Source organism: Phyllosticta citriasiana, assembly GCF_038021145.1.
Source record: "Phyllosticta citriasiana strain CBS 120426 chromosome Unknown IWZ02scaffold_13, whole genome shotgun sequence".
Taxonomy (NCBI): domain Eukaryota; kingdom Fungi; phylum Ascomycota; class Dothideomycetes; order Botryosphaeriales; family Phyllostictaceae; genus Phyllosticta; species Phyllosticta citriasiana.
In genome coordinates, this window is record NW_027117290.1 from 740737 (window position 1) to 766618 (window position 25882).

The following is a 25882-nucleotide window of genomic DNA, read 5'->3' on the forward strand; positions in this document are numbered from 1 at the left end:
CTTACATGTTCCTTTACCTATAGACTCTGAAGACCATTTACTTGCATACCGCCACTTTTCTGCATCCAACGATGGAGTTCTTAGGGCAAATGGGAGAGTTGCTTTAGGGACGGTCACTAAATTTACCCTACCCACTATCCACCCTTTCATCTACTCTTGTCCTAGACTCATGCTAACGACCTCGAATCTCTCAGACTGAGGCGCCAAGCACGTTGTGATGAAGACTTGCAGATATTTCTCAGGGGAAGCAACGAGAAGGTTTCGAATTGTCCCCATATGTTCTTAACTGACTTCAACATCCGAAACCTTTCGACATGAAACAATCGAAAAGACGATCGAGAAAACAGGAAAAAGGCAAAATGTACAACGAGAAACAGAAAATCATCTCGCCATCATCCGTCAACCACTCAAGCCTCGACCGCCACAACGACCGGCAGCGCCTCCTCCATCTCCATGTCCACCACAGCACCACTATCGCCAACCTTTTCCCGTCCGCCAGTGAGTCCCCACAGCTCACCCAGTCTTTTTTTCGCCTCTCCAACCGTTGTCTCCTTTTCACCAACAACCAACTCCAACGCCGCCACGACCAGCTTCGCTATCTCATCCACGACAATGCCGTCGAACATGGCCTCATCATACTCCAGGTCCAGCGCCAGCCGCCCACCACACGGCGACTCGGTAAATTCGAACATGAGCGGGTACTTTGCACCGCGCGCATGGGCGTGCAGGAGGACTGTCTGCGTCTGCGTCGCGCCGTTTGTGACGACGTCGGCTTGGATGTCGGAATCTACGGGCTGCGAGGAGGGCAGGGAGAAGTGCGGGACGCGTGTGCTCGTTTCGTGCGCTGTGTGGTACGTGACCATACTGTCGAAGAGCGGGGAGAAGGTGTGCTGAGAGGGAGAGTGAGAGGGAGAGGCAGAAACGGCGCGCGCAACGTTTGCCAGTGGCATGTAGTGTGCAAGCGATGCCTGGCTCGATGACGCGATCGCGGCGAGGAGCGATGCAATGTTCGCTTTGTCTTTCTTCCCCTCTTCTCCGGCATCAGTGGTTGAGGAGAAGGGAATCTTGATCGCAACGCGATCCAGCAGCAACCCGACAACATCGCCCGTCCCCTCTTCAGCGCGGTTTGCGTACGGCGCACCGAGCACGATGTCGTGCCCTGCAGGCAGATTTGTCATCGTTGCCAGCGTCAGCCCGACGGCAGCCAGCGCGATTGTGTGCGGCGGGACGCGCGAGCGGGCAGCGCGGCGCTTGAGAGCTAGGCGCAAACGCGGCGGCACGGGGACATGGAGATAAGAGCCGCGGTGTGACGGCTGTCTTTGCGTGAAGGAGGTGAGCAAGTTGGGCGTCGCAGTGGCGAGGTGCTGCTGCCAGAAAGAAGTTGTGCTTGCGGGCGCAGGCGGTTGGGTGGAGAACCAATTTGTCCAGGTCGCGTAGCGGTCTGCCGGTACCGCCTGAGGGGGGACAGAAGAAAGAGAAGGAGAGGCGTAGGACTTGGTCAGTTGGTCCAGCAGCACGGCAAGCGAGGTTGCGTCGCCGACGATGTGGGACATGGTGATGCTGACGACGGTTGAAGTGTCGTTCTCCACGAACAGCTTGACGCGGATCGGCTGGTCGGTGGCGAGATCGAATGGCGCATTTATCTCGGCTTGGATCAGAGTGTCGACAGCACCCGTGGTGCAAGTGAGGATTTCCGGCTCTCGGATAATGTCGGACAGCACACGCGCGGGCTTGTCATCAACGAGGCAGTAGCGAGAACGCAGAACGGGATGCTTCGACATGACATCCGTAAAAGCTTGTGCAAAGCGTGCATGGTCAAAAAGGCCATGGACTCGAAAGGCAAACGGCATACTAAATGCGCCACTACCCGGTGCTGCCATGTACGTTTCGAAGAACTCGGCCTCGAGGGAGGAGAGCGGCATAACATGTCTTGGCTCTACCAGCGGAGCATTGAGAAACGAGACCGCAGATGCTCCAGAGGTGTCGGAGTCGCTCAAAGCATTGTCGTCGAGGGCAGCGGCCAAGTCACGCAGGACGAGATGGCGGATGACGGTCTTGAGCGAGACGCTGCGGTCCAGCGCCTGCGAGAGCTGCTGCGCGACCTTGATCTGGAGCAGCGAGTGCCCGCCGAGATCGAAAAAGCTGTCGAGGGCGCCAATGTTATGGACGCGTTGCTCGCCGCCGCTTGTCGCCAGCGTCTCCCGCCACACCTTTGCCACGAGCCTCTCCGTATCCGTCTCGAGCGGCGTCGAGTCCGCTGATCCCACGTCCACCTCCAGCGCCTCGAGCGCTTTGCGGTTCACCTTATGGTTCTGGTTCAGGGGCAGCTGGCTCATGAGCACGAAGCGGTTCGGCTGGCAGTAGTACGGCAGATTTGCCTGCACAGCGGTCTTGAGCGCGCGAACGTCGACATCGATGGGCGTGACGTGTGCGATCAAGCTGTTGGACGAGAGCACAACGGCCACGGACTCGACCGTAGGATACGCCCTGCGAATCATGGCCTCGACGTCCAGAATGTCGACCCTGGACCCGCGCACTTTGACCTGGTTGTCCGTCCGCCCAATCACCTGGAGCTCCATGTCCGGCGTCCAGCGGCCAATGTCGCCCGTCCGGTACATGGTCATGGCCAAATCGGGATGGAACGGGTCGGGCGAAAACACCTGCTGCGTCTTCTCCGGCAGCTTCAGGTACCCGGGCGTGACTTGAACGCCGGAGAGCAGGATCTCGCCTGTGCAGCCCACGGGCACCGGCTGGTTGTCTTCGTCCAGCACGTAGCTCGCCATACGTGGCAGCGGGCGGCCGGCGTTGATCGGCTTGCCCGCGTGGCAGTACGAGTAGTTGACCGACAGCGTCGCCTCTGCTGGGCCGTAGGCGTTGATGATGTACCGATCCCTTCCCCATTTATCCACAATGGTCTGCGGTGCGCCTTCGCCGACAAGCGTGATCTATCACCAACCATCAGCATGCGTCTTACGTGGACTGGAAAACGGTTCTACTCACGATTTGAAGGTTGCTGTACGCATTGTGGTCGAGCGTGCCGAGCATCGAAGGCGTAATGAAGGCCGCGTCGACACTGCGCAAGTGGCCTAGCGGGTCATTCTCGTCCTTGAGCACGAAGACGCCGCCGTACAGCAGCGTCGAAAAGATCTCCATGACGCAAATGTCGAAGCCGTACGCGACGACCTGCGCGTTGCGCTGTCCGGGAACCGTGTGCGCCCTCGCAATGGGGTTCGCCAGACACGAAAGGATTCCCGAGTTTTGCAGTTGGACGCCTGTGAAGTGTCAGAGCCGTTTGTTGCGTGGAAGAGGGGAAAGGCGAACTTACCCTTGGGAATGCCGGTGCTCCCAGAGGTGAAGATCAGACACACGACGTCGTCATCGGCTGGGACGTCGTCCTGCAAGATCATGCCTACATCGACATCAAAGGCTTCTTCAAGCATCGTGTCGACCGCCAAAGCCGTCACTCCTTCGACTCTGTGCGTCACGGATGCTTCCGACGGGTACAGGACAAGATCAGTCTCGGCCAGTTCTAGCATCAGCCGCTGTCGCTCGTGCGCAATCTTGTGGTCCAGGGGCAGATACGCGGCGCCGGTCTTGAGGACGGCCAGGATGGCCACGATCCATCCGATCGAGCCGTCTGCGAGGACTGCGATGAATTTGGACTGCGATTCTGTGCTCAGGAGCTTTGACGCCACAACATCGCTTCGGCGGTCGAGTTCTTCGTATGTGATGGAGAACTTGCCAGCCTCGAGAGCAGGGAGCGTCGCGAACCGCTTGGCGGCTTCGCCGAATGCTGCTTTCAGCGTGCGAGGGCCGACATATGGCTCTCGCAGGCCCTCGAAGCCGTCGACCAACAACCTCTGTTCGACGGGGCTCATCATGGCGTTTGAGATTTCACCCATGGCGCGGTTCCAGGTTCCTTCGACCATGGAGAACAGTGCGTTCTCGAAGTGCTGAGACATGCGCTCGACGGTGGCGGCCTCGAAGCGGTCGTGGCGATAGATGAAGCGCGCTTCCAGCGCGCCGTCGGATGACTCTATCAACACGCTCAGAGGCAACTCGGAGGTCTCGGTAGCTCTGACATCGTACGGCGCTGGCACGTCAGTCGACGGCCAGGTCGCCTCGGGGAAGTCGTACTGCAGAGCCAGCAACGTCTCAAACAGATCCGTCGCCTTGGTTCCCGTAGCCGACTGGATGAGCGCGTTGGAGGACGTCTGGTAATTGCTCATCTCACACAGCGACGCGAACACGTCTTGAAGCAGTTCAAAGCTCGATTCGGCCGACCCGAGATGCACACGTAGAGGCAGCGTGCTGAGCAGCGGACCGCACACCTCGGCGATGCCCTCGACGGGGATGTTGCGCCCCGCGAGGACGGCTCCCATGATGACGTCCTTGGTCGCGCAGTACTTGGACAGAATGACGGCCCAGGCGCCGTAGAAGATCGCCGCCGGCGTGACTTTGGCGACCTGGGCCACTTGCTCCAAGTCGGCTGATGTGATGCGCAGGGCGATCGACTTCTCCGACTGCCTGCTGGACGTTGGGGTCGAGCTCTGAGGAAGCGTCAGGCGCGGCACGACGTCCAGCTGTCCGATCTTGCTCGCCCAGTAGTTGCGAGCTTCGTTCGCCTGCGACGCCTGCAACGACTTGATGGCCGTGGAGACGGTGGGGAAGCTGGGGCGCGGCGGGATCGCGGCGCCGCCTGCAGCGAACGCAAAGTCGTTGACGAAGCTGGCGATGGACCAGCCGTCTGTCAGGCTGTGGTGGACAGTCCATGTCAAGCGTGTCCGGTTGTTGGGTACGGTCAACAGCTGGACGGAGGACAGGGAGTGGATGTGAGGCAGCTGCAGAGCGACGGGGTCGCTGTCCTCCCAGTTGTCGAGCTTGCGGCAGGCTTCTTCGAAGTCGTCGTCGTCCTGGATGAAGTGTTCTGTCCAGTCTACAGAGGCCTCGTCGTGGATGAGTTGCACTCCTGCACCCTCTGACAGCAGGAACGTTGTTCGACAGATCTCGTGTTGGCTAATAGCGGCGTACCAAGCCTCTTTGAGCTTTGATGCTACATCAAGTCCGTTTCGGAGATCAAATGTCGCGCTGACTCGAATGTAGTTCACCGTTGGCGACTCAATCGTGCCATGCACCATCCTCAGCTGCATCTCAGTCATTGGAGCCACTTTGAAGACAGAGGCAGGTTTCTTGCCAAAGTGGTGCTCCACTGGCTTCCACAAAGCTTGCTCATCCTCAATGCTTTGTGAGAGATTGGCCGTGGCCTCTACCGTAAGTTTTGTCAAAGCGTCGCTAATGGCTTCGACAGTGTCCAGAGAAAATATCTGCGGAACTGTGATCGAGTACGAATACTTCCTCAACGTCGTCGTGATGCGCACGGCTGCAAGTGAGTGGCCTCCTAGATCCCGAAACGAAGTGTCGCTCGAAATGTCGGTGAGGCGGACGCCGAGTGTGGTCCTGAATACTTCCATCACGGCCTGCACGGGACTCAGGTCTTCTCCGCTTCTAACCATATCTTCGGAATCGTCCACCACAAGAGATCGCAGCGCCTTCAAATCGATTTTGCCGTTGCTCGTCATGGGCAGTTGGTCTAATGCCACGATGTTGTCCGGGACGAGGAAGCTCGAGTACTCCTGGAGCAAGCGTTCTCTCAACCCGTCATCTGCGCCGGACGGAGTGACAAACGCATGCAGACGCCCCCTTTCCATCAACGCAGCTGCGGCTGTCACCGAACCGACGCTCAACAGGGCTGGCTCGACCTCGGTCTCCAGGTTGACCAAAAACCCTCGGTTCTTGACCAAGCTGTCTTTGCGGCCGGCGAACGTGATGCCTGCCGGAGTCATCTTGCCAAAGTCGCCGCTCTTGTAAATCCTTTGGCCTTTGTGCGTCACGAAAGCTTTCTCTGTCCGTTCCGGGTCATTGAAGTATCCGACAGCGAGTCCGAGACCACCGATGCAGATCTCGCCCTCGTCTGCCTCATTGCCAGACTCGTCCAGCAAAACAACAGACGTGTTGTTGACGGGATAGCCCAGCACAATCGGGCTTTCCGGTTGCAGCTCTGCCATCAACGTGACGCAGGTTGCTTCGGTGGGGCCGTACGCGTTCCAAACTTTTCGTGTCGGACTCGCCCAGGCATTGACGAGAGCTTCCGACGGCTTCTCTCCGCCTAGGAGGACTGACTCGACTGAATCGTAGCCCGAATTCGGGTCCAGGGCCATGAGGATACTTGGCGTTAGGGGCAGCTCGGTGCACGTTTGTGCGGCTTTTGCAAAGGTTGCTGGACTGGCGATGACCAGGCAGCCTCCGTTGCATAGGGTGCTGAAAAGGACGCCGGCACAACCTGTGGGGAAAGACTGATGAGCAGCAGGTCCGTGGAGAGATTGGCAGGTTGGTGTACTTACCGTCAAAGGCGATGGAGAAGAGCATCAAGATTCTACTGCGGGCTGTGACCTTGACGTTGAAGCTTGATTCCTGGCCATTACTCCGCGCATAATTCGCCATGGAGCGATGCGCCACCACAACTCCCTTTGGCTTCCCTGTTGACCCAGAAGTAAAAATAATGTACGCCAAGTCATCTGGCGAAGGCGCATCCTCAACAACAATGTCGACATCGTGCTCGTCAAAAACCATATCTTCATTCGTAAACCGAATCATTTCGTATCCAGCGAGCGGCGCGCCCAACTCCTCCGTGCAAACCAACGTCTTCGCACCAACGATTTCAAGCGTGGTCTCGATCCGTTCAGGGCCCCAGGAACTCAAGTCGACCGGAACGTAGCAAGCCCCCAACTTGAGGATCGCGAGGACGGCCACGACCATTGCGGGCGACCTTGCCGCCAACAGCGGGATGCGGTCGCCTTTTCGTAGACCATGGCGCCGCAGTCTTTGGCAGAAGTTACTCGATGCAATATCGATCTCGCGATACGTGTATTGGCGGAGAGACGAGGGGCCCTTTGTCCAGTCCTCCAGGGCGGGACGAGAGGCGTGGTGTGCGGCGCATTTTGCGAAGAGGTCGACGATAGAGCCCATATTTCTGCGGGATGTTCTGTAAGGTCTATGCGTGTCGCGGGAATGAAGAGATCAAGATATTTGCCAAGTCGAGAACGATGGAGGACTTGGCTGGAGAAAGTTCCGAGTCGGGTGGGTTGAGGGAAACGGGAGGTTGAAATTGGATTATCGCTGTGATAATCCCGAGGGCCCAGGACAACATGGACTGAGGTGAGATGTTCGATGAAGATTGAGAAGCTTTGCAATTTGTATCTTGACCTTATGTTTATCTTTGTGATTTCGCAAGAGGGAAGTCTTCTTTCCCAAAAGGGGCCGTTTAACTAACCGATCTTAGTCGCCGACGTGTGCGTGGGCTATGTTCGCTTTCTTTCCCGCGCAACCGTCTCATCGGATTGCAATTATTCGCCGTGAGTGGCTGAGCTGCGAAATTGACTCAGCTTACTTCCAGAATATCGCGTGCCTGCAGCCCTGGAGCAGTGCATCCCCGACTTTGAAGCTGCACATACCAAATTTTGGATTGAAGGCTTGCATAATTTTGATTCGTGAGAATCAGCCTTGCCGAATATGGGCATGGGTTTCCAAATTTCATGCTCAACGCAGGATTCGACTTGCCCGTCAGTTCGGGCCTCGTGTCGCTGGATCAGTCTTGCCCAGTGCGCAAAGCACATTCTGTAGATGACGAAATCACCGCATGTTCTGGCTCCCTAATGCATCTCTGCGTCGAGTTGGATTTTGAGATCATGGGTATGCGGTCCAGATGGAAGAGCAACCCTGTAGCGGTGTTTGACCAAGCTTCCAGAAGTTCAGTGGTCGGACTGGTGCCGGAATCCCAGCGACTACTCTTTTGAGCCTTCGTGTTGCATGACTGGTTCAGACTCAGCATCCGATGGAGATGCCCTGCAGTAGTCCGAAAGCTCAAAGGGAGCATCCTGCTGACCACACAAATCTCTACGGCGAATTTGGAGGCAGGATGCCTCGACTGATGTTGGATTTCGCTCTGTACATTTGTTTCTCCGAGTCGCATCACTCACTTTCCACGGAGCATCCGCGGCAATCCACGGATTTGCTGATTATTCCTTTCCGTATTCAGACGAATTAGTGTAGTCAGTCATACGTGCCGACCAAGGCCTTGCCATCAGGAGACAGAGACTGGTCTTTGGACTCGACGGAGTAGAGGGTGTTCAAAAGGACCAGGAATCGCGACTTACACAAAACACCTCCCCAACATATCACTTCCACTTGTATAGATCAGCTTAGGGACTGACTCCTCCTCATCCTCGACTCACGATGGATTTCCAAGACGCCTTTTTCTCTCAGTCTTCCAAGCATCTCTCCCACGACATTTTCTTTCTCCTGGGAAGGTTTTCGAAACGCCCTTCGATCCCTGTCACAGCTATACTATCAAGGCTGGGCAGGGTTGCAAATTTGACTCTTATCGTTCTGTTTACTGTAGCGATTGGAATTGTAAGTGGGGCCGGTCTCGTTGAATTGGACAAGACTTACAGAGTTTCAAGGTCGTCGTGGATATCGTGTACAAGCTTTACTTCCATCCGCTTGCCAAGTACCCTGGGCCGTTCCTGGCGAAAATCACAAACCTCTACTCGGCTTACCACTCTTGGAAAGGCGACATTCCTATCGATCAGTGGAGGTGTCACCAGAAGTACGGTGATAAGGTCCGCTATGCACCAAACAAAGTCATGTTCAACTCTGCTGGTAGCCTCAGAGGTTCGTCGTCTCCTTACCGCATGCTGTGATCAGGGAAGACTTGTGCTAACTTGACTTCTTCTGTGGCACAGAAATCTACGGGCATGGAAAGAATGTCATCAAGGGCGAGAGCTACCTCGTTGCTGTCCACTTCGTCCCCAACACAGTCACGGCCCGTGATCGCAAGGAGCACGCTCGCAAGCGTCGCGTTGTGAGCCAAGGCTTTTCCGACGCCGCTCTCAAGTCTTACGAGCCCGCAATCATGAGGCATGTCCAAAAGTTTTGTGATGTCTTGCCCCTGGGATTGAGCCCAAGCCTAATGTCAACCCCGTCTGACAAGGGTGAATGGTCCAAGCCCCAGAACATGGCCCGGTGGTGTAAGTTATTTTCAAGTGGTTTCAGGCGCAAGCAGAAGGCTGACACCATCATTCGAAGGTGACTTTCTGACTTTCGATATCATGGCCGAAGTAATCTTCGGGATGGAGTACAACCTGATGGAAAATCCGGAGCATCGATACGTCCTCGAAGCAATTTCAGACTCCAATGTCCGCATTGGATCTGTGGGACACGCTCCCCAGCTGCTGTGGAAACGCCTTGACAGGAAGCTCTTCCCGAAGGCGATCATCGGGCGCAACCGCTTCCTTGGATTCACCAAGCAAATGCTGCAGGACATTGCGGCCAAGGATCGACTCGGCACCCGAAGTCACAACAACATCTTTTCCGCCTTGATGAAGGCGACGGATCCCGAGACTGGTTCCGGGTTCAGCCTTCCCGAGGTGGCATCCGAGAGCACCACTTTGATTGTTGCTGGTAAGTGATGCAGAATGCTGACTAGAGGGTTCAAGAGAGACAGACATGCTGAGACTCCAAACAGGTGCCGACACAACCTCCACCATCATGGCCGGCGCTTTCTTCTACCTCTCACACAACCCGGCTGCTTATTCTCGCGTCGTTGAAGAGGTGCGATCCACCTTTGCATCGGCTACATCGGTCCGCACGGGGCCACAGCTCAGCAGCTGCGTCTACCTCCGCGCCTGCATTGACGAAGCCGCACGCCTTTCCCCCGCCGTCGGCACTGCCCCGTGGCGTACAGTCCTCGACGGTGGCATAGCAGTCGACAACGAGTACATCCCCGGCGGCTGCGAAGTCGGCGTGTCCACCTACTCAATCCAACACAACGAGCGCCACATCAACGGCGACCCATTCGAATTCCGACCCGAGCGTTGGATTGCGAAGGAAGCACAAGGCGGCAGAAAAGAGGTCGACAGCGTCCACAGCGTGCACACGCCTTTTTCGATTGGGCCGAGAGGTTGCATCGGCAAGGGCTTGGCCATGAATGAGCTGATGCTCACCTTCGCGGCGGTGTTGGTCGAGTTTGACTTCAAGTTGGCCGACGGCGAGAGGCTGGGAGAGGGAACTCCTGGGGCTGAGTGGGGTCGCCACCGTGTCGGCGAGTATCAACTCTACGACCACGTGGTGAATGCAAAGGATGGGCCGCTGCTGAGTTTCCGTCGGAGAGCTTAGAGGGAGAAAATGAAGTAGTGTGGACGGTCTTCTTGACAGTACTTTGCAAAACACCAGATGTTTCAAAATTTGAGCATTGCCCTTTGCCCAAGTTGTCGTTGTTTGTGTCCTTGGTGTTGGAAGTTGCTCACTCGCGGTTAAGCGCCGTGTCTGGCTGCTGCAAGATGACGTACCACGAAGATTCCGTCTCGTGTCGAAATCACTGTCGCAATTCCAAATGAGACACATCTGCCATATATAGGTACTCTTTAGTCAAGATGATCCAGAAACGCGCTGTCACATGTGCAAGCGCACTGGAGAAATAGGAAAGGGCTGGTCAACGCTTACCAGAACAGGAACTTCTACGGTGACCGAAGTGGATTTGAAGGAACACGTACTCGCACCAGTCATGCCATACTGGCGCTCAAGCCACACTGGTTTCTAGAAGCGAAGTGATGTAGGTGCTGGAATTTCGAGTCCTTGATTTTGCATCTCTCGGCCCCCCATTGTCCATCTTGTGTTGCCGGCCGTTGTTACAGTCTAAAGTCCATTCTAATTGAATACTTCTGCTCTGGTGCTCGTAAAAATCATCGCGTCATTCGAGCCCGCATTCGTCTTCATGCTGACTCAGGCAGCTTCCCAAATATGGTATCCAGTTGCATGACTGCTAGCCGCAAATTCATTGCGTCAAGCTCCCCACCCAGGCCCGCTGCATCCTCCAGATCGTTCAGCCGTGCAACGCAATTCCGCATCATTGTAAACGTTTCCCGAGCTTTTTGCAGTGCCAGTGATACCAGAGACTTCCTGATGACTTCGAGGGGCTCCTGAGACGAGATTTCGTGTTCGCCGAGGGTGATGCGCAGGGGCAGCAGAGAGTCCTCATGCTGTCGTTCTGAGAACCGAAGCAGCCAGCGAAAGACGAGACTAAGTGACATGATCATCAGGATCAGTGTCTGATGATCCGACTGGCAGCGCGAGCAACGCAAGAGAGCCATCGAGGTGTTGAGTGCGTCTAGACTTGTTGCCAGGATCGTGTCGCCGCGAATGTCTCCGTACTGTCGCTCTGTGTCTTTGAGTCGAACGAGACCTTCGGCTTGAATGCGCAAGCATTCACAGTGCTGCTTTGGTGGGACCGGCGGAGAAGCAAAAGTGGTTGAAACGGAAGTGTCTTGGAAGGCTGCCTTGGGTTGATCTGGGATTTTACATTCGAGTTCGGGGTTTCCGTAAACTGAGAGGGGTGGACTGAAAAGCGCATCCAGATTTACGGGATTTTGAAGGGATGGATCAATTATTGGATTCTCAAGAGGCAGGCTAGAGAACTGTTGGTGTTGTCAGTCTCTTGCTCATCTCTGATCAAATGCAGTAACCTCGATCAGGTAGATTACTCACATTCCATTGGTTTTGTATGTCGAGATCAAATCCAAAGTCCTCAAGGGAATCGGAATTGGAGCTACTTGAACCACCAACACGGGACATGGGCGTCAAGTGTCCATATAGAGAAAAGTAGTCGCCTTCAGCTGTGTCGAGACCTGGATACCCGCGGCCAAGGTCTGGTTCAGGGGTTGAATCCATCGGTTTGGAGACGCAGGAGTCACTACGATGGTGCGGGGAAGGGAGGCAAGGCGGCGGTTCTTGTCCACTGGCAGCGGCCTCGCTCATTTGTCGCAGGCGTTCCAACGTCTTTTTGTTCCTGCTTCCTTTTGGTTTGCCGAGTTTCGCCGCGAAAGAGTATACGCAATCGACGCCAGAGTCGAAACATCGGCTGCATGGCTTCGTTCCAGAGCAGCGGACTTTCATTTGGTGACAGAGGTTGCAAGCTGCGCGAAGCTTCTTGCTTGTTCGGCCCTGAGGGCTTGTCGAGCGCGACGGAGAGACCGAAGGAGTAGCCTCTGAAGCCATGGTTGGTGGATTGATCTGCAGGACTTGGCGCAAGGTTCGACGGTGACAAGGATTATCAAGAAGAGCCAAGATGCACACGACAGAATGCCAATTTGATGCTTGACTGCAGAGCTTGGGACTGTTTTATTCAACACCAAGCTTTGGGGCGGCATAGCCACAGCCTTGCGGGGCGGACCGCGCAGCTCGAGCAAAAGGCACATCCACGGATCTTGCTGACGGACTCCATGGAGATGGCTGTAGCCTCTGATTCGGCATGCGTGGATGGAGGATTCGGATTCCACGATATGTTTAGGTCGTTGCTGTATGTACCGCCGTGGCGTCCAGAGCGGTGTCAGAGGCGTTTGCTTGACAGGACTCTCGGTACCCAGCATGTGCCTTAGCGACAATCCCTCGGCCCTCCATGATCTGAGTTGCTGACATGGATTCAGACTAGCGAAACCGAAAGTCCGCTAATGTCTCGAGCATGAAGCGTGAAGTGAGGTTGGTGCTGACTGGTTCGGACATCTGCCTCTCTCCCCAGGCGGGCTATCGTTACGCCAGGGCGTCCATAGCTGCTGTAGTAGGTGGAATTTCGTTGGCTGACAGCGGGAGTGGCTGGGGACCCTTTTTTCTTTCTTTTGGTATTGGCTGGCTTGCGCCTCTTTCGAGAACGCAACGGGATTGCTGGATGATCTCACTGCATTACTCGACCATGCGACCGGGCTCGAACAGCATGACACCTTCAGGTACCTGGATGGTTGACTTTGAGGTCTAGGCAGGCACCCGATTACGGGTTGGTCCGCCCCCACCACAGCCAAAGTGGCCCCCAAGCGTGTGAGACCAAGGCAGGGCTCTCAGTGGGAGTGGAGCAACCTTCGGGGAATGCTACGGTACCATTGGCTCCTTGATGACTTGACAACGCGTCGCGCCACCTTTCAGGAAGTTTGCCGGCAGAGGTGAGTTGTCGCGTGAAGCCATCGTTTCTGGCTGGCTTCTCTGATCACGACGAAGATCTAAGATGATTGCCATCGGGGGGCAGAAACGCTCTTTAGATGCGAAGTCTGTTGCTTTGCTAGGGCATTTGTGCGCTCCCGAGATGCGAAGGCGATGGCTATGTTGATGCAGTCAAATACTCGATAGTTGCGAGTTATTTCGGCATCTGCATGCATGCATGAAAGCCTGCACACTTAATGGCGCGTTGTGTCCTGCGCCCCCAGAGACCCATGAGGTTAGCCAGGCCCTAAAGAGAAGTCCATGTCGTTCAGAAGCGAGTTCCAGTTGGGCGTGTCCAGTCCCGGTGCGACATCGAAGAAGTCTGACCAGAGCTGGTCCCAACCCTCGCTTGGGTCGAAAATGCCATCTTGGGGGCCCTCACTCCACGTGTGCGGCACATCATCCGCGCCTTTGCCAGCCCTTGGCTCGCCGGGATCGCCGAGCCCGTCGCAGTCCTTTCCAAAGGAAGCAAATGGCTCTGAGCCACCGCCAGTAGACTCTGTATTCTGTCCAGCTTGATACTTGTCGGGTTGCCCTTTGTGCTTTTGCAGCATAGTTCGAAGTGTATCTATGCCCTTCTGGATTCCGCGACTGGCAATCGTTGACTCTTGTGTGTCTCTTTCAAGCACTTTGCACGCAGCCATCACTTCGGCCTTTCGCGCTTCCACGTTGGGTTCGTTGGGGTCGAAGCATGCGTTGGTTGCCAGAATAACAGCAGCCATGAAAACGTGGTGCATGACATGGACGAACCGAGTGCCATCCAACTCGCGGGGCTCCAGATCATCCATTGATTTGCGCAGCTCCAGAACGGCGTGCGCGGCCCGGATGCAAGTCATCCGGCTGAAGGCATATTTGGGGTTGGATGATCCTTCGAGAAGGAAGGGTCGGTGGAGCCGACAAATTCTTGTCTGAGCGCTGAAGTGGACCATGGCCCTTTGCCACGCGATGTAGGGCCTCTCTCGGCAAATATTTCTGCTCCGCTGGATACTGGCCGGATCCAACTGGAAGAAAAACGGAAGGTCTTTGAGGAAGGTTTGGAATTTTGCGTTCAGGTTGAGCACAACGTCGTAATCAAGCTCTCGCGGTTCGAGCAATGTCATTGGCAGGGCATCGCATACTTCGCGGCAAAGCTCAGCGAGCTTGATTCGCTGAATGAAGGAGGACATCGACGTCGGTACCGAATGCGGGAGGTTGCAATGTACTCCCGTGGTCGTAATCAGCTCGTCATCGGCATTGGCGGGACAGGATACCATCATTTGCTTCGGATTAATTGCGTAAGTCCCCTCCTGAGGCCCTCCCAGGAAAGATAGGAGCCAGTCAGATGCCACAATATGCCACCAGATTCTTCTTTTGATCTCAACTTCGACCATGTCTGAGCCTTTGGCCTTGCGTTGTTGTTGGCTTTGTGGAGTGTCGAGATGGTGAATGCGCAAGGTCTGGGCCATTAGACAACCCATGCTCCGTAGTAGATGGAATGTTGTTGAATAGCCATCCGAGTTATTGTATAAATGGGCCAGGATACTGATGGCTTGAAGAGCCATCATCGAGGGCTTGACTGTTTGCCCATCTTGATCAACTAGGGAGACAGCAATCTTGCTGAAAACATTGAAGGCATTCCTGGCCGTAGCGGGGCTCACTTGGAGTCTGTCGCTAAGATTCTTGGTCCAAAAGTAGGCACTGCTGGCAAAGATACTGAAAAGCAGCAAGAGCGTTGTACGGGGAGGCTCTATCCCCTCAATCAGGCCCTGATACGTCTCCTCAACGAGAGTTCGAGCGGAGGGAACGTGGAGCAGTCGGTAATTGCAGTCCACGACCATTGCAAAGTGATCTAAGAGCTCAAGTGCATGGTTTCGGGATGGGAGCTGGTTGCAAAGCCGTCCCGATACTGGTTTTTGGCTCCTGCCAGCCACGCTTGTGAGAAGATTCAAAGGACTGTCATTCCCTTCGGCAGTCTGTAATACCACATCAAGTCAGTGCGCGCGAATGGAGAAAGGGGTGAAGAAGAAGAATCGAGTGTAGGCAGGAAGCAATCAAACCCCCAGCAGCCAGAAGGATGGAGAATATTAATGTGCCCAACAACAATGTGGGTAGACTGTATGAATGTTTTCAGAGGCCAGAAGAAGCGAGAATGATTGAATCCATTCAACCTCAAGGGAAGGATGTGTGTGAGAAGCAGTGGAGTGTTGTATGTCACAACTTTTTAAACCAGGCCTCGGCCAGAAAACAATTCGACTTACCGCAGTAGTGAGTGACAGGACAGAATTTGGTGTTGTGGCGATGCCCTCCAGCCACCTCGACGCGTCGTCATTCTCCATAGGCTCAGGGTTCGGCGTTTCGGCCTGTGAGGCAAAAGTGGCCCCATGGCGGACGAGGGCCATGGACGAAGACAGGAAACCGGAAGCATTCTTGTCAGGTGAGGACAGGAGACCAGGTGCATTCGTTTGCGGATCGCTCTTGTTGAACACGGCCTTTTCGAGGTTTTGAAGTCTTTGCAGGATCTCTTCGACCGGCAGCTTGGCAGAGCCGGGCATGGTACTTGAGCTGGAGGAAACGGGTCCTTGTCCAGCGTACACACATTGCGCGCCTCTCTGGGAACAGTTGCTGCATGGTTGGCTTCTGTCGCACCGCAGCTTTTTGGTCCGGCACAGCTGACAGGACACCGAAGGCTGGGTCCATCGTTGCCCGATAATGACGGGTTGGCCTTGCGCGTTCCTCTTCATAGCGATGTGTCTGGTTGCAGACGTAAGAATCGGATGGGTCCGCGGAAGTGGATGCAGATGTTGTGGTCGGTTTGGCCCCCAGGGTCTCCCCTATAACGGCTAAAAGTCGTGGCATACACAACGGAGCCAATGGAGGTGAGTGGGACGCACTCGAATGCTATAATGAAAATTAAACCAGAACAAAACTCATGCCAGCTGCTGCTAGAATGCTCAGGAGCTTTCAGACATCCCCAAGAAATAGTGACGGGGAGCGTTTACCTGCATACATGCCGAAGGGTGCATTTCTGATGTGCCACGACTTTTCGACCGAGGAACCCTCACAGCCAGCCACTAAGCTTCATATGGCAAGTGACCCGCGGGGCCCGCGGAGCACTCATGGCCAACATGAACGTCGAAGTGCTTTATACGCACCAGCGGCGCTCTTGAGAAGCTTGAACAAACAAGCCTCTCTGTTCCCAGTCCAAAAACTTATTCATCATGCTTGACCAAAACAACGGGTTGCAGCCTCCGAACGGAGGCCTTCGAGCCTGGAGTGTCGTCCTTGGGTCCTTTCTTTTGCAAATGTCTTCTTTTGGATACATCAATGCGTGAGTATCGGGTCCGACTCGAATCAGAACCTGTTACTGACGAATTTCAGCTGCGGAATTTTCCAATTCTATTACCAAGAAATTCTGCTGCCAAACAAGTCGTCGCAGCAGCTTGCATGGATAACGACTCTCCAAGTCTTTCTCCTCTTTGCGCTTGGCCCTCCCGTTGGACATCTCGTGGATAAATATGGTTCCAGACCTGTCATTGCGCCTTTTGCGGCTCTGGGGGTCCTCGCCTTGGGATTGCTCAGCCTGTGCAAGGAGTATTATCAGATCATGCTCTGCCAGGGACTTCTCTTCGGCCTGGCCACTTCCGGAACGACACTACCAGCGGTCGTCAGTGTTTCTCAATGGTTCTCAACCAAGAGAGGTCTGGCCGTCGGTATCGCGAGCAGCGGCAGCAGTTTCGGCGGCGTCTTTTTCCCGATTATGGTTTCCAAATTGGTCCAAAACCGTGGTTTTCCGGCGGCAGTACGATGGTCAGCCTTGATTGTCGGCGTCAGTCTTTTCGTTGGCGTCCTGTGTTGCGCTAGCCCTTTTCCATCCAAGAGAGCGCAAGTCAAGGTGCAACAGCGCAACAGCATCGATGTCGAGAGCAGGCACTCTAGTGGAGACAGCATCAAGAGCAAACGCTCCGACGCCGAAAGCTTCTCGACTGCACCGCCGCGGACGTCGAACGCAGCTACAGCGCAACAGGTCGAGCCAGGAGACAGCCCTGAAAAGCAAAGTCCAGCCAAGGTCAGTGGCCTCAGCGGTCTGCGCCACAACGCTTTTGCATGGACAGCTTTCGTGATCGGTGGCTTCTTCTGCATGTGGTCCCTCCTGGCTCCGTTCAACTACCTCCCAGAAATGGCCGTGCAAAATGGAATGACGATAAATCTCGCTCAGTACACTGTATCCATCGCCAACGCGGGATCCATGGTCGGGCGCATAGTGCCAGGAAAGCTTGCGGATCACATCGGCCAATTCAACGTCATGTGCTTGGTGACTGCTGGATCTGCGATTACGTTGCTGGCGTTTTGGTTGCCATTGAGTTTTCACCCTTCCAACGCGGGAATTATCGTCTTCGCGGTCGTCTACGGCTTTGTCTCTGGCGGTTTCGTCAGCTTGTGCTCGCCTTGCGTCATTGCGCTGGTGGACGGTCGGCTCGAGGATCTGGGAATCAAGTTCGGACTTGGCTGCATTTGTTTGGCGCTCGGGTAAGTCTACTGATTGAAAAATAATTCGTTTCTTCGCTGACCCAACACAACAGTGCATTGGTCGGACTTCCAGTCCTCGGAGCCGTGCGAGACAACTTGAATGGAAGCTTCCACGGGCTGATCGGTGTGGCGGGTGCCGTCATGGCGTTGGGATTCATTTGCATGGCCATGACTAGAGTCAAGAAGGGTGGCTGGAAGTTGCTGACGAAGGTGTAGGAGAAAAGATGAACAGGCGGAGGTCGTTTCGATCGCAGCAGACGGCCTTGCATGGATTTGGTTGTACTGTGGCATTGAACCCGCATCTTTTCGGACGCATGAGGTCTTCCGTTTTCCAATTTTTCTCACATTTTTTTCTTCCAAGTAGAAGCCTTCGCTAGATACCCTTACGGAGTACGACGACAGTCTTCTTGGAGGCAGTCGAGACAGTAATTCGCTCAATTTCAAGGAAAGCAGTTGATGACAATGGAGAGGTAGTGACGGTAATGCCTTGGATTGAAGTTGAATAAGATGAGGGAAAGGAGTGACACGATGGTAGGCAGAAAGCTAAAACCCGAAACCATTCGCTTGTGCTAGTCATTTGGGATGACGTCAAAAGACTTGGATTCCAAAATTGGGCCGGACGACAAGGATCACGATCCAATGACCTTTTCATCCCCCCTGAAGTTTGGGGCTCTCGTTGGATTGAAACTCTGCCATTCGTCGTTGGAGTTGCAGTCCAAGGCTCTGTCTAGTCTATTTGGTAAGATTTGAAGACTCCAAACTCCTGCCAAAAAGTGCCAAAGTGAATGCATCATTTATCAATTTTGCAGCCACACCCCATCGTCGCTCATGGACGGACTCCCGAATGGGTTATCATCTATACAGATTTATAAGCGCGCGCTTCGGATCTCATTCCCTATTTATTCACCTTGGTCGTAGACAGGCGGGTCTTGCCCCTCTTCGGGTCCATCAATGTACGTCTGAGCTATTCTATCATCACCCTTTTCTTCTGCCTCGAGGTCGAAGAGACGGTCCACCAGGTTCCGTAAAGTCCGGTGCCGACACGCCTTCTTGCCAAATCTCCTGATCTCTCGCCGATGTCGCCAGGCCCTGGGGAGGCAACGGTAGAGCGCAACCGACCTGTATTGTCGTTCGAGGACTCCCAAGCGATTGGAAAGAAACAGAAACTTTGGCAAGAATTCTGAGAAGCTGAAGCCTGGTAAAAGCTCAAGACGCATCCATTGGCGATGAGTTTTATCGTGAGAGCGATCTTTGGGTGGGAGAAATATCATGTCCAAATCGGCCAGAGCGTGTTTGAACTTGAGCGGTCGATTGTTGCGAGCCGCATTCTTGCGCGCGCGGTAACCGTAGCGGTCTCGAAGTAGGAGATGCATCCAGCCATCGGAGCTTTCGATGAGGTAGTCGAGCTTCCGATCTTCGTTTGTGAACCAGCCACAATGGTCCGAAATCGTTGTGACTAACACCTCGGTCCAATCCTCGTAAAGTTCGCGTCTCACGGGGAACTTCGGCTCGAGAGGATCAGGTTTCAAGTTTGAGGTGTCACACCTCGAACGGATGGCTTTCACATCTTTCGTTATCTTCCGGAGCGCTTTGATTTGGTCTTCGAGGTTTTCGATCTGGTCGGAGAGATCATATATTTGATTCCTCAGGTGCTCATAATCGCTTTCCTCATACTCGCTTTCAGAAGGAAGCTCCGCCATTTGTTCGTATGGCTCCGCCATCTGTTCGTATGGCTCCACCATGTGTTCGTATGGCTCCGCCATCCGTTCAGAGTTTGTAGTGCTAAGAGTCTGCAGTGCGTTTGATGTTGTGGGAATGAACAGAAGAGAGCGCGAAAGGTATGTTGGCAGCGAAAGTGTCGGTAAAATGCGTTGAGTGGTGTGAATGGTCTGCTTTCATCGAAAGATGTTCGCAGCTGTTACCATCGTGAGAGATAGAGGTGGCGAGCCTGCAGGAAGGAAGTTCTTCCCACATGGGAAGTGGTCGTTTTCTTGTTCGCGCAGGCACGATTGAGGCAATCCAATCCAAAGCCAACTGCCCCATGTCTGGCCTGACCATAGGTAGACTTCTACTTTGATCAAATATTTTTCAATGTCTTTGATCGTGAAGCCCCAAGGACAAGGGCCCCAATTTCCAACTGTCCGCTGCGTGTTGCAAACCCTGGGCCAGCTGACGACACGTGCCGTCGGAGCCTTCCACTTGCAGCTTTATTTACGCAAGGTGAGCGCAACGGAAGCTTAGCTCGGAGTGGATGTGCGATCATCACCGGCGTCCGTTGACAGGATTATCCTTCCCGTGGTAAGCAGCCCAGCACGCTGTGTAATGGTAAGACCAAATCCGAAAGCACGACTGCTCCAAAATGCCCGCATCCATCTCTGGACCTTCCGTCGTCAGTCCAGTGTCCTGTGTCGTTGTATTCCAACAGGAACCTTGACGGCGTGGGTGGAACTTTCCCAGAGAGTGCATCGACAGCCGATACACACGGGGCCTGGCACTCTCACCTCGTCGACGTCATTTTCATCGTGCCTTGGAATATGCTGCGCTCGATACTATTCGATAGAAGGTGGGAGTTTATGGCCATGTTGATGCCTTGCGAGTTCCCGGGTGGTAGCCGACTGCTTTCGGGCCATGTGCCCGAAACAGTCTGCAGTTACCTAGGTATCTGACAGTTTGGGTCGCCGACCAGCCGTGCTAGCATCAGACGACGTGGTGTGAGACCGGCAAGTCTCATGAATTTTGCTAATCCATGTACGTGATATAAGACTGCTTGACCAGGTCTCCAACTCTGAATGTTAAACATAACATCGCTGTTTCTATTCGGAATTCATCGAAATGGGGCTCATCGAATACCTCTCTTTTCTTTTCGCGACCTTGTCGGTGCATGTCTCGGCGCATGGCAATCAGTTCGATCTCGTCGGCCCTCAAAACCTTATGCTTTTTCTGAACGGATTCCATTTCATTTCGGGGGAGCCAAGCCAATACCTCCAAGCAAACCACCACTGCGCAATCATGAATGGGGATTTTTTTCAATGCGCGATAGACGTACCTGGAACCAGCCCTGGACGTTTGGCAGGAGTGGAGTACTTCTCCAAACTGCCCATGGAAGAGAGGCAACTTTGGCATGGCCATCAGTTCGAAGTAACGAGCGGATACCTCGTACAGCCAGGAATGCCTGGACCCCGATAAAGTCATGAGAATCCTGGTCAACAATTATGGAAAGGTATATCGGTGACGATGAGGCTGCGTGTCGCTTGTCATTGTTGTTGTTGTTGACCAAAGCCTAGACTTGCCGTTGGGATCAAAAGGAAAACGACCTCCCGCTTGGAACCCCCGAGATCGTCAACGGTTACACTGGTACTGGTCAACTTCGGCAAGCTTTCGTTGACAAACGCGACGATTATTTTGGCTTGAACAGTACCGAAATAAGCAGGCAGAGAAGGGCAGTCAAAATTGCTGCGCCTCCGGTACAGCACGGGGCGGAAATTTGGAGGGAAGGTATGATCTTGACTCTGAATTTGAAAAACGAGACGGGCAGGAAGAAGCCGTTCGAGTACGAGTGGGTGAAGGAATTAATGGGCTAAAGGGCCAGGACTGAGCATGGAGTCCGCGTGGTGATCAGAACATCGGAGCCGTTGCGCGAGGAGTCCCTTTGGCGTGGCGTGTAGCATTCTAGAAGGGTTCAGCACTTAGAGCCGTGGGTTATGATGAATTGTCGACCGGCGCAGAGTGTGCAGAGTACAAGTAGATGATGCAAAGAGTCGCTCTCTACTCCCAGTCGGCTACTCGATGGCGCCTGGGTCATTATCTAATCGGATCACAGTCTGTGCGCGGTCTGGGGAACGAATCGCGGGGCCGCTCCGTCCGTGAGCCTTTCACATGCAACACCACCCGAGGCTTTCCTTGCTTGGGACTTCTCTGCGCGCCTCTCTCCAATATCATGAGCTTCCAAATGCCACTTACAAACTCCTAGTCATCTTCATTATTCTCGCATCCGCTCCACCAAACGATGCGGCACTATGGCCGCCCAGTCCTCTCTTCGCCATAGCGAAGACCCTCTCCTTGCCCTATGGAATCAGTACGCTACCAAGCTTCGCGCCCGAGCCGGATCCATCTCCAAAACCACCAAGCTCATCGCGACCATCTCCCTCCTCATCTCCATAATAGGCTCTGGCTACGGGGGGCATAGGATATGGCGACGCCGCAAGGCTGAGAAAGAGCAAGGTCGACGACTGCTGCGTCGCAATTCCGGTTTGCGAGGCAAGGATGGTTCCAGGACCATCTTTGTTCCAACCAAAGGCAACTCGACATCCAAGGTGGTCATTTACCCTACGAAGCCAACCACATTCGATGCGCATCGACGCTTGTTCTTACAACCGCCGCGGGCGGCCGGGCTTAGCGATGGGTACACGCCGCAAGTGCCGCCGCCGCAAACCAAGGCCGGCTTGAACTTGGCTTTCTTGCACCAGTTCCTCAGTCTTCTCAACATCATGATTCCGCGGTGGAATAGCAAGGAAACTGGGTTACTCCTCAGCCATGGAGTCTTCCTCCTCCTAAGGACGTATCTTTCGCTTGTCGTTGCGCGACTAGATGGAGAGATCGTCCGGGATCTTGTTGCTGGACACGGCAAGGGCTTCCTGTGGGGAATCGCAAAGTGGTGTGGCATCGGGAGCTTTGCCTCCTACACCAATGCCATGATCAAGTTTCTGCAGTCCAAGGTGTCTATTGCCTTCCGGACAAGACTGACTCGATACATCCACGACCTGTACCTCAACGAGAACCTCAACTACTACCGTCTTTCTAACCTGGATGGCGGTATTGGCCAGGGTGCCGACCAGTTCATCACGCAGGATTTGACCCAATTCTGCGAGGCCGCTGCCGCTCTGTATTCTTCTCTGGGCAAGCCTTTTGTCGACATTTGCGTTTTCAACTACCAGCTTTTCCGCTCTCTTGGCCCGCTTGCCTTGACAGGTCTCCTCGTAAACTACTTTACCACAGCCACCGTCCTCCGCCGTTTGTCCCCACCGTTTGGAAAATTGAAAGCAGTGGAGGCCCGTCGCGAGGGTGACTTCCGAGCCCTTCATTCTCGGCTGATAGCCAATGCCGAAGAAGTGGCGTTCTACGGCGGCGACCAGATGGAGAGAACCTTCTTGGACAAGGGCTTCAAGGAGCTCAAGGGCTGGATGGAGGGCATCTACAGCCTCAAGATCCGATACAACATGCTTGAAGATTTCGTTTTGAAATACTCCTGGTCCGCCTTTGGCTACCTCATCACATCATTACCAGTCTTCCTGCCTGCATGGGGAGGACTTGGCGGAGCCTCTGAGAGGCTTGACCCAGGCGAACGCAACCATCGCGAACGTGGCCGCATGAAGGACTTCATCACAAATAAGCGTCTGATGCTCAGTCTGGCAGACGCTGGTGGTAGAATGATGTACAGCATCAAAGACCTTCAGGAGTTGGCCGGATATACCTCCCGAGTCTACACGCTCATTAGCACGCTCCACCGAGTCCACGCTAATGCCTACTATCCTGCACCTGGTCAGCGTGTCGAGCTGTACTCGCTCGCAGATGTTCAGGGCACTGTCCACAGGGGCTTCGATGGCGTGCGCTTGGAACATGTTCCTGTCGTTGCCCCCGCGCTCTACCCGATGGGCGGAGAAGACCTCATCGCCAGCCTCAGCTTCATTGTGCATTCCGGCGAGCACCTCCTGATTACTGGTCCCAACGGCGCCGGAAAGAGTGCCGTCGCGCGCATTGTGGCGGGTCTTTGGCCAACTTACCGCGGCCTCGTTTCGCGCCCTCGCTGCAGCGGCACCGACGGAATCATGTTCCTGCCGCAGCGGCCGTACTTGAGCACCGGCACCCTGCGTGACCAGGTAATCTACCCTCATACGGCAGTGGATATGCAACAGGCTGGCCGCCGCGACTTTGAGCTCTCTCACGTCCTTGAAGCCGCGCGATTGGGCTACCTCCCCGACCGCGAAGGCGGCTGGGATACTCGCAAGGTATGGCAGGACGTGCTTAGTGGCGGTGAGAAGCAGCGCATGGGTATTGCCCGCCTCTTGTACCACGAGCCGCGGTATGCCTTTGTGGACGAGGGTACGAGTGCCGTCAGCTCTGACGTGGAGGGCTTGTTGTATGAAAACTGCAAGGCCAAAGGCATCAGTAAGTCACCTCGTTCTAATCATCACAAAATGCCGGATCTAATATTTGACCTCAGCACTCGTCACGATCTCCACGCGTGCCTCTCTCAAGCGCTACCACACCTTCACCCTCACGCTCGGCCTCGGCGAAAACGGCGACGAGTGGGACTTTCAGCGCATCGGCACGGCATCCGAGAAGGATTCGGTCGAGAAGGAACTTGCCGAGCTCAGGGAGCGTCTCGAGAAGGTCGAGGAGTGGAAGAAGCGGCGGCAGGAGGTCGAAGAGGAGCTGGGCCAGGTCTGGGTCTCTGGCGGTGAGCCGCTGGCGCCACCTCCGTATGAGGAGAAGGAGGGAGAGAGCACGGTGGACATTGGCAGAGAGAGGGACGATGTCGCTGTGGAGAGCGAGCCGGAGCCGGGGCGATAGAGCACTGTTTTCCACATGTTTTCATGCGCAGGATGTACTTCGATTTGCAACTCCAAGGAATGGAGGGTGTTGTGTAAGGTACAACAAGGAGACGGAGATCTTTTGGAACACGGCTCGGCATTCAATTCTGACCATTCCGCGTGCATGAGACCATCTTTGAAGCTGACATTGAGAATCAATTGCTAGCAGTATAACGCTTTCCCTCATTTCGGGCCAGCAATCAGGCACTTGATTGCCTTGCCGTCCTTTACGCTCTGGAACGCCTCTTCGGCGTCCTCAAACTTGACCCTCTTCGTAATGAGGTCCTTGACTTGCAATTTACCCGATGAGATCATGTCCACGACCAGCTGGTAGTCGCCGGTGGAGTAGCGGAAAGATCCCGTCACGGTGAGCTCCTTGCTGCAGACGGCGGTGATGGGGAAGGTGATCTCGGACTGCAGCAGTGTGGTTAATGGAGTGGTATCCCATGCGCACAAGGGACGACGAGAAGGTGACATACCTTGCCATTGCCGGCCTGCGTAAACCTGCCGCCCATCCTGACGACGTGGATAGCCGTCTGAATGCAGACCTCTGCGCCGCTGGCATCAATGGCGACATCAGCGCCACCGTCCAAACCAACCTCCTGCTTCATCCTCTCGGCGTTCTCGGCCGGGCTAGCCTTGTTCGCCTTGAAGATGTGCGTAGCCGCCGACTTGAGGGCAAACTGCAAGCGCTCCTCATTCACATCGACAGCGACGACCTTCTTGGCGCCGAAGACGTCGCGCGCCACGCGGCAGCACAACAGGCCGACGGGGCCAGCGCCAAAGATGACGACGCTGTCGCCGGGCGCGACCTTTGCCATGCGACAAATGTGGACGGCGACGGCGCTGGGCTCGACGAGGGCGCCCTCCTCGAGGCTGACGGCGTCGGGCAGCTTGTAGCAGAAATCCTCGGGGAGGCTGTAGAAGCGCGCCAGCGTGCCGTCGTAGGGCGGCGTCGCCGCGAAGCGCATGTCCGGGCACTGGTTGTACGTGCCCGCCTTGCACCGCACGCAGTACCGGCACGGTATCCCCGGCTCCATGGCCACCCGGTCGCCCACCTTGAGCGACTTCACCGCGGGCCCTACCGCCGAGATTAGGCCTGCCGATTCGTGCCCCAGCACCATGGGCGATTTCACGATGAAGTCGCCGATTCGTCCGTGGCTCCAGTAGTGAACCTACGCGCCACACCCCCGCTGTGTTGGCTTATGTGAGGACGAGACGGGCGGAGTATGGTCGACGTACATCGCTGCCGCAGATGCCCGTGTATTGTACGTTGACCTGAGGGAGTGTCGAGGTTAGCCGCAGTTCGCGAGATCACGTTGTTTGGGGATTGTTGCGGTTGCTGCATACAATGACATCGTGCGGGTCTTTGATCTCGGGAACTGGTCTGTCTTCGAACTTGACGGAACCGGGCTTCTCGAGGACGAAGGAAAGGTTCTGCGACGCGATGTCGTTGTTAGTTGACAACTTTTCCTTCGCGACGGGACGTTGGAGTGCGGGGTAGGTAGGTTGGAGGGGCAGTGGGGCACCTTTGCTGCCATGTTGACGGGTTGAAAGGATTGCTCCAGGTCAATGGGGTAGCGGATAGCTCTAGGACGCGTGTGAAATGTTGAGAGGAGGTTGATATGGGGATCGATGTCACGGAGAAACTAGGAGCCAACGCATGTCTGCTCCCAATCCCTTACCGTCTGGTGATGGTGGTC

At 55.0% G+C, this 25882-nt stretch overlaps 9 protein-coding genes across 9 annotated transcripts; 4 read left to right on the plus strand and 5 right to left on the minus strand.

Moving 5' to 3' along the window:
- Nucleotides 1–88: 88 nt before the first annotated feature.
- On the minus strand, nt 89–7026 carry IWZ02DRAFT_507948 (nonribosomal peptide synthase GliP2; the record flags this gene model as incomplete). The annotated part of the gene is made up of 4 exons (XM_066770430.1): nt 89–2945; nt 3001–3272; nt 3326–6340; nt 6402–7026. 4 exons carry the CDS (start codon nt 7024–7026, stop codon nt 408–410), a joined length of 6450 nt encoding a protein of 2149 aa, XP_066619739.1. The 3' UTR covers nt 89–407.
- A 1135-nt stretch (nt 7027–8161) lies between these two features.
- On the plus strand, nt 8162–10531 carry IWZ02DRAFT_71331 (cytochrome P450). Its single transcript, XM_066771116.1, has 5 exons — nt 8162–8469; nt 8520–8730; nt 8802–9086; nt 9145–9519; nt 9584–10531. Exons 1-5 carry the CDS (start codon nt 8293–8295, stop codon nt 10231–10233), a joined length of 1698 nt encoding a protein of 565 aa, XP_066619740.1. The 5' UTR covers nt 8162–8292; the 3' UTR covers nt 10234–10531.
- A 298-nt stretch (nt 10532–10829) lies between these two features.
- On the minus strand, nt 10830–12111 carry IWZ02DRAFT_436001 (uncharacterized protein; the record flags this gene model as incomplete). The annotated part of the gene is made up of 2 exons (XM_066766492.1): nt 10830–11531; nt 11602–12111. 2 exons carry the CDS (start codon nt 12109–12111, stop codon nt 10830–10832), a joined length of 1212 nt encoding a protein of 403 aa, XP_066619741.1.
- Nucleotides 12112–13319: 1208 nt separating this feature from the next.
- Nucleotides 13320–15803, minus strand: IWZ02DRAFT_383728 (putative Zn(II)2Cys6 transcription factor; the record flags this gene model as incomplete). Its single annotated transcript, XM_066765292.1, has 2 exons — nt 13320–15035; nt 15342–15803. The coding sequence occupies 2 exons, from the start codon at nt 15801–15803 to the stop codon at nt 13320–13322; spliced, it is 2178 nt and encodes a 725-aa protein (XP_066619742.1).
- Nucleotides 15804–16280: 477 nt separating this feature from the next.
- Nucleotides 16281–17593, plus strand: IWZ02DRAFT_471527 (MFS transporter; the record flags this gene model as incomplete). The annotated part of the gene is made up of 2 exons (XM_066768882.1): nt 16281–16390; nt 16441–17593. The coding sequence occupies 2 exons, from the start codon at nt 16281–16283 to the stop codon at nt 17591–17593; spliced, it is 1263 nt and encodes a 420-aa protein (XP_066619743.1).
- Nucleotides 17594–17996: 403 nt separating this feature from the next.
- Nucleotides 17997–19631, minus strand: IWZ02DRAFT_70894 (uncharacterized protein). Its single transcript, XM_066771114.1, has 2 exons — nt 18497–19631; nt 17997–18445 (listed from the first exon to the last, which is right to left on the minus strand). The coding sequence occupies exons 1-2, from the start codon at nt 19350–19352 to the stop codon at nt 18387–18389; spliced, it is 915 nt and encodes a 304-aa protein (XP_066619744.1). The 5' UTR covers nt 19353–19631; the 3' UTR covers nt 17997–18386.
- Nucleotides 19632–20421: 790 nt separating this feature from the next.
- Nucleotides 20422–20775, plus strand: IWZ02DRAFT_383321 (uncharacterized protein; the record flags this gene model as incomplete). The annotated part of the gene is made up of 1 exon (XM_066765269.1): nt 20422–20775. One exon carries the CDS (start codon nt 20422–20424, stop codon nt 20773–20775), a length of 354 nt encoding a protein of 117 aa, XP_066619745.1.
- A 695-nt stretch (nt 20776–21470) lies between these two features.
- On the plus strand, nt 21471–24307 carry IWZ02DRAFT_477047 (ABC transporter transmembrane region 2-domain-containing protein; the record flags this gene model as incomplete). The annotated part of the gene is made up of 3 exons (XM_066769038.1): nt 21471–23754; nt 23810–24096; nt 24191–24307. Exons 1-3 carry the CDS (start codon nt 21606–21608, stop codon nt 24305–24307), a joined length of 2553 nt encoding a protein of 850 aa, XP_066619746.1. The 5' UTR covers nt 21471–21605.
- Nucleotides 24116–25720, minus strand: IWZ02DRAFT_507958 (putative xylitol dehydrogenase; the record flags this gene model as incomplete). The annotated part of the gene is made up of 5 exons (XM_066770431.1): nt 24116–24593; nt 24659–25354; nt 25422–25457; nt 25530–25616; nt 25709–25720. The coding sequence occupies 5 exons, from the start codon at nt 25718–25720 to the stop codon at nt 24363–24365; spliced, it is 1062 nt and encodes a 353-aa protein (XP_066619747.1). The 3' UTR covers nt 24116–24362.
- Between the last annotated feature and the right edge of the window lie 162 nt (nt 25721–25882).

Excerpts from the sequence above, each read along its gene's own strand:
- IWZ02DRAFT_71331 (XM_066771116.1), top strand. The coding sequence starts at position 8,293 with ATGGATTTCCAAGACGCCTTTTTCTCTCAGTCTTCCAAGCATCTCTCC. Across the intron at positions 8,470-8,519 it reads TTACTGTAGCGATTGGAATT|GTCGTCGTGGATATCGTGTA; the intron begins GTAAGTGGGGCC and ends CAGAGTTTCAAG. Across the intron at positions 8,731-8,801 it reads CTCTGCTGGTAGCCTCAGAG|AAATCTACGGGCATGGAAAG; the intron begins GTTCGTCGTCTC and ends TCTGTGGCACAG.
- IWZ02DRAFT_70894 (XM_066771114.1), bottom strand. The coding sequence starts at position 19,352 with ATGGCGGAGCCATACGAACACATGGTGGAGCCATACGAACAGATGGCG. Across the intron at positions 18,446-18,496 it reads CCCGCCTGTCTACGACCAAG|ATGATAACCCATTCGGGAGT; the intron begins GTGAATAAATAG and ends AAATCTGTATAG.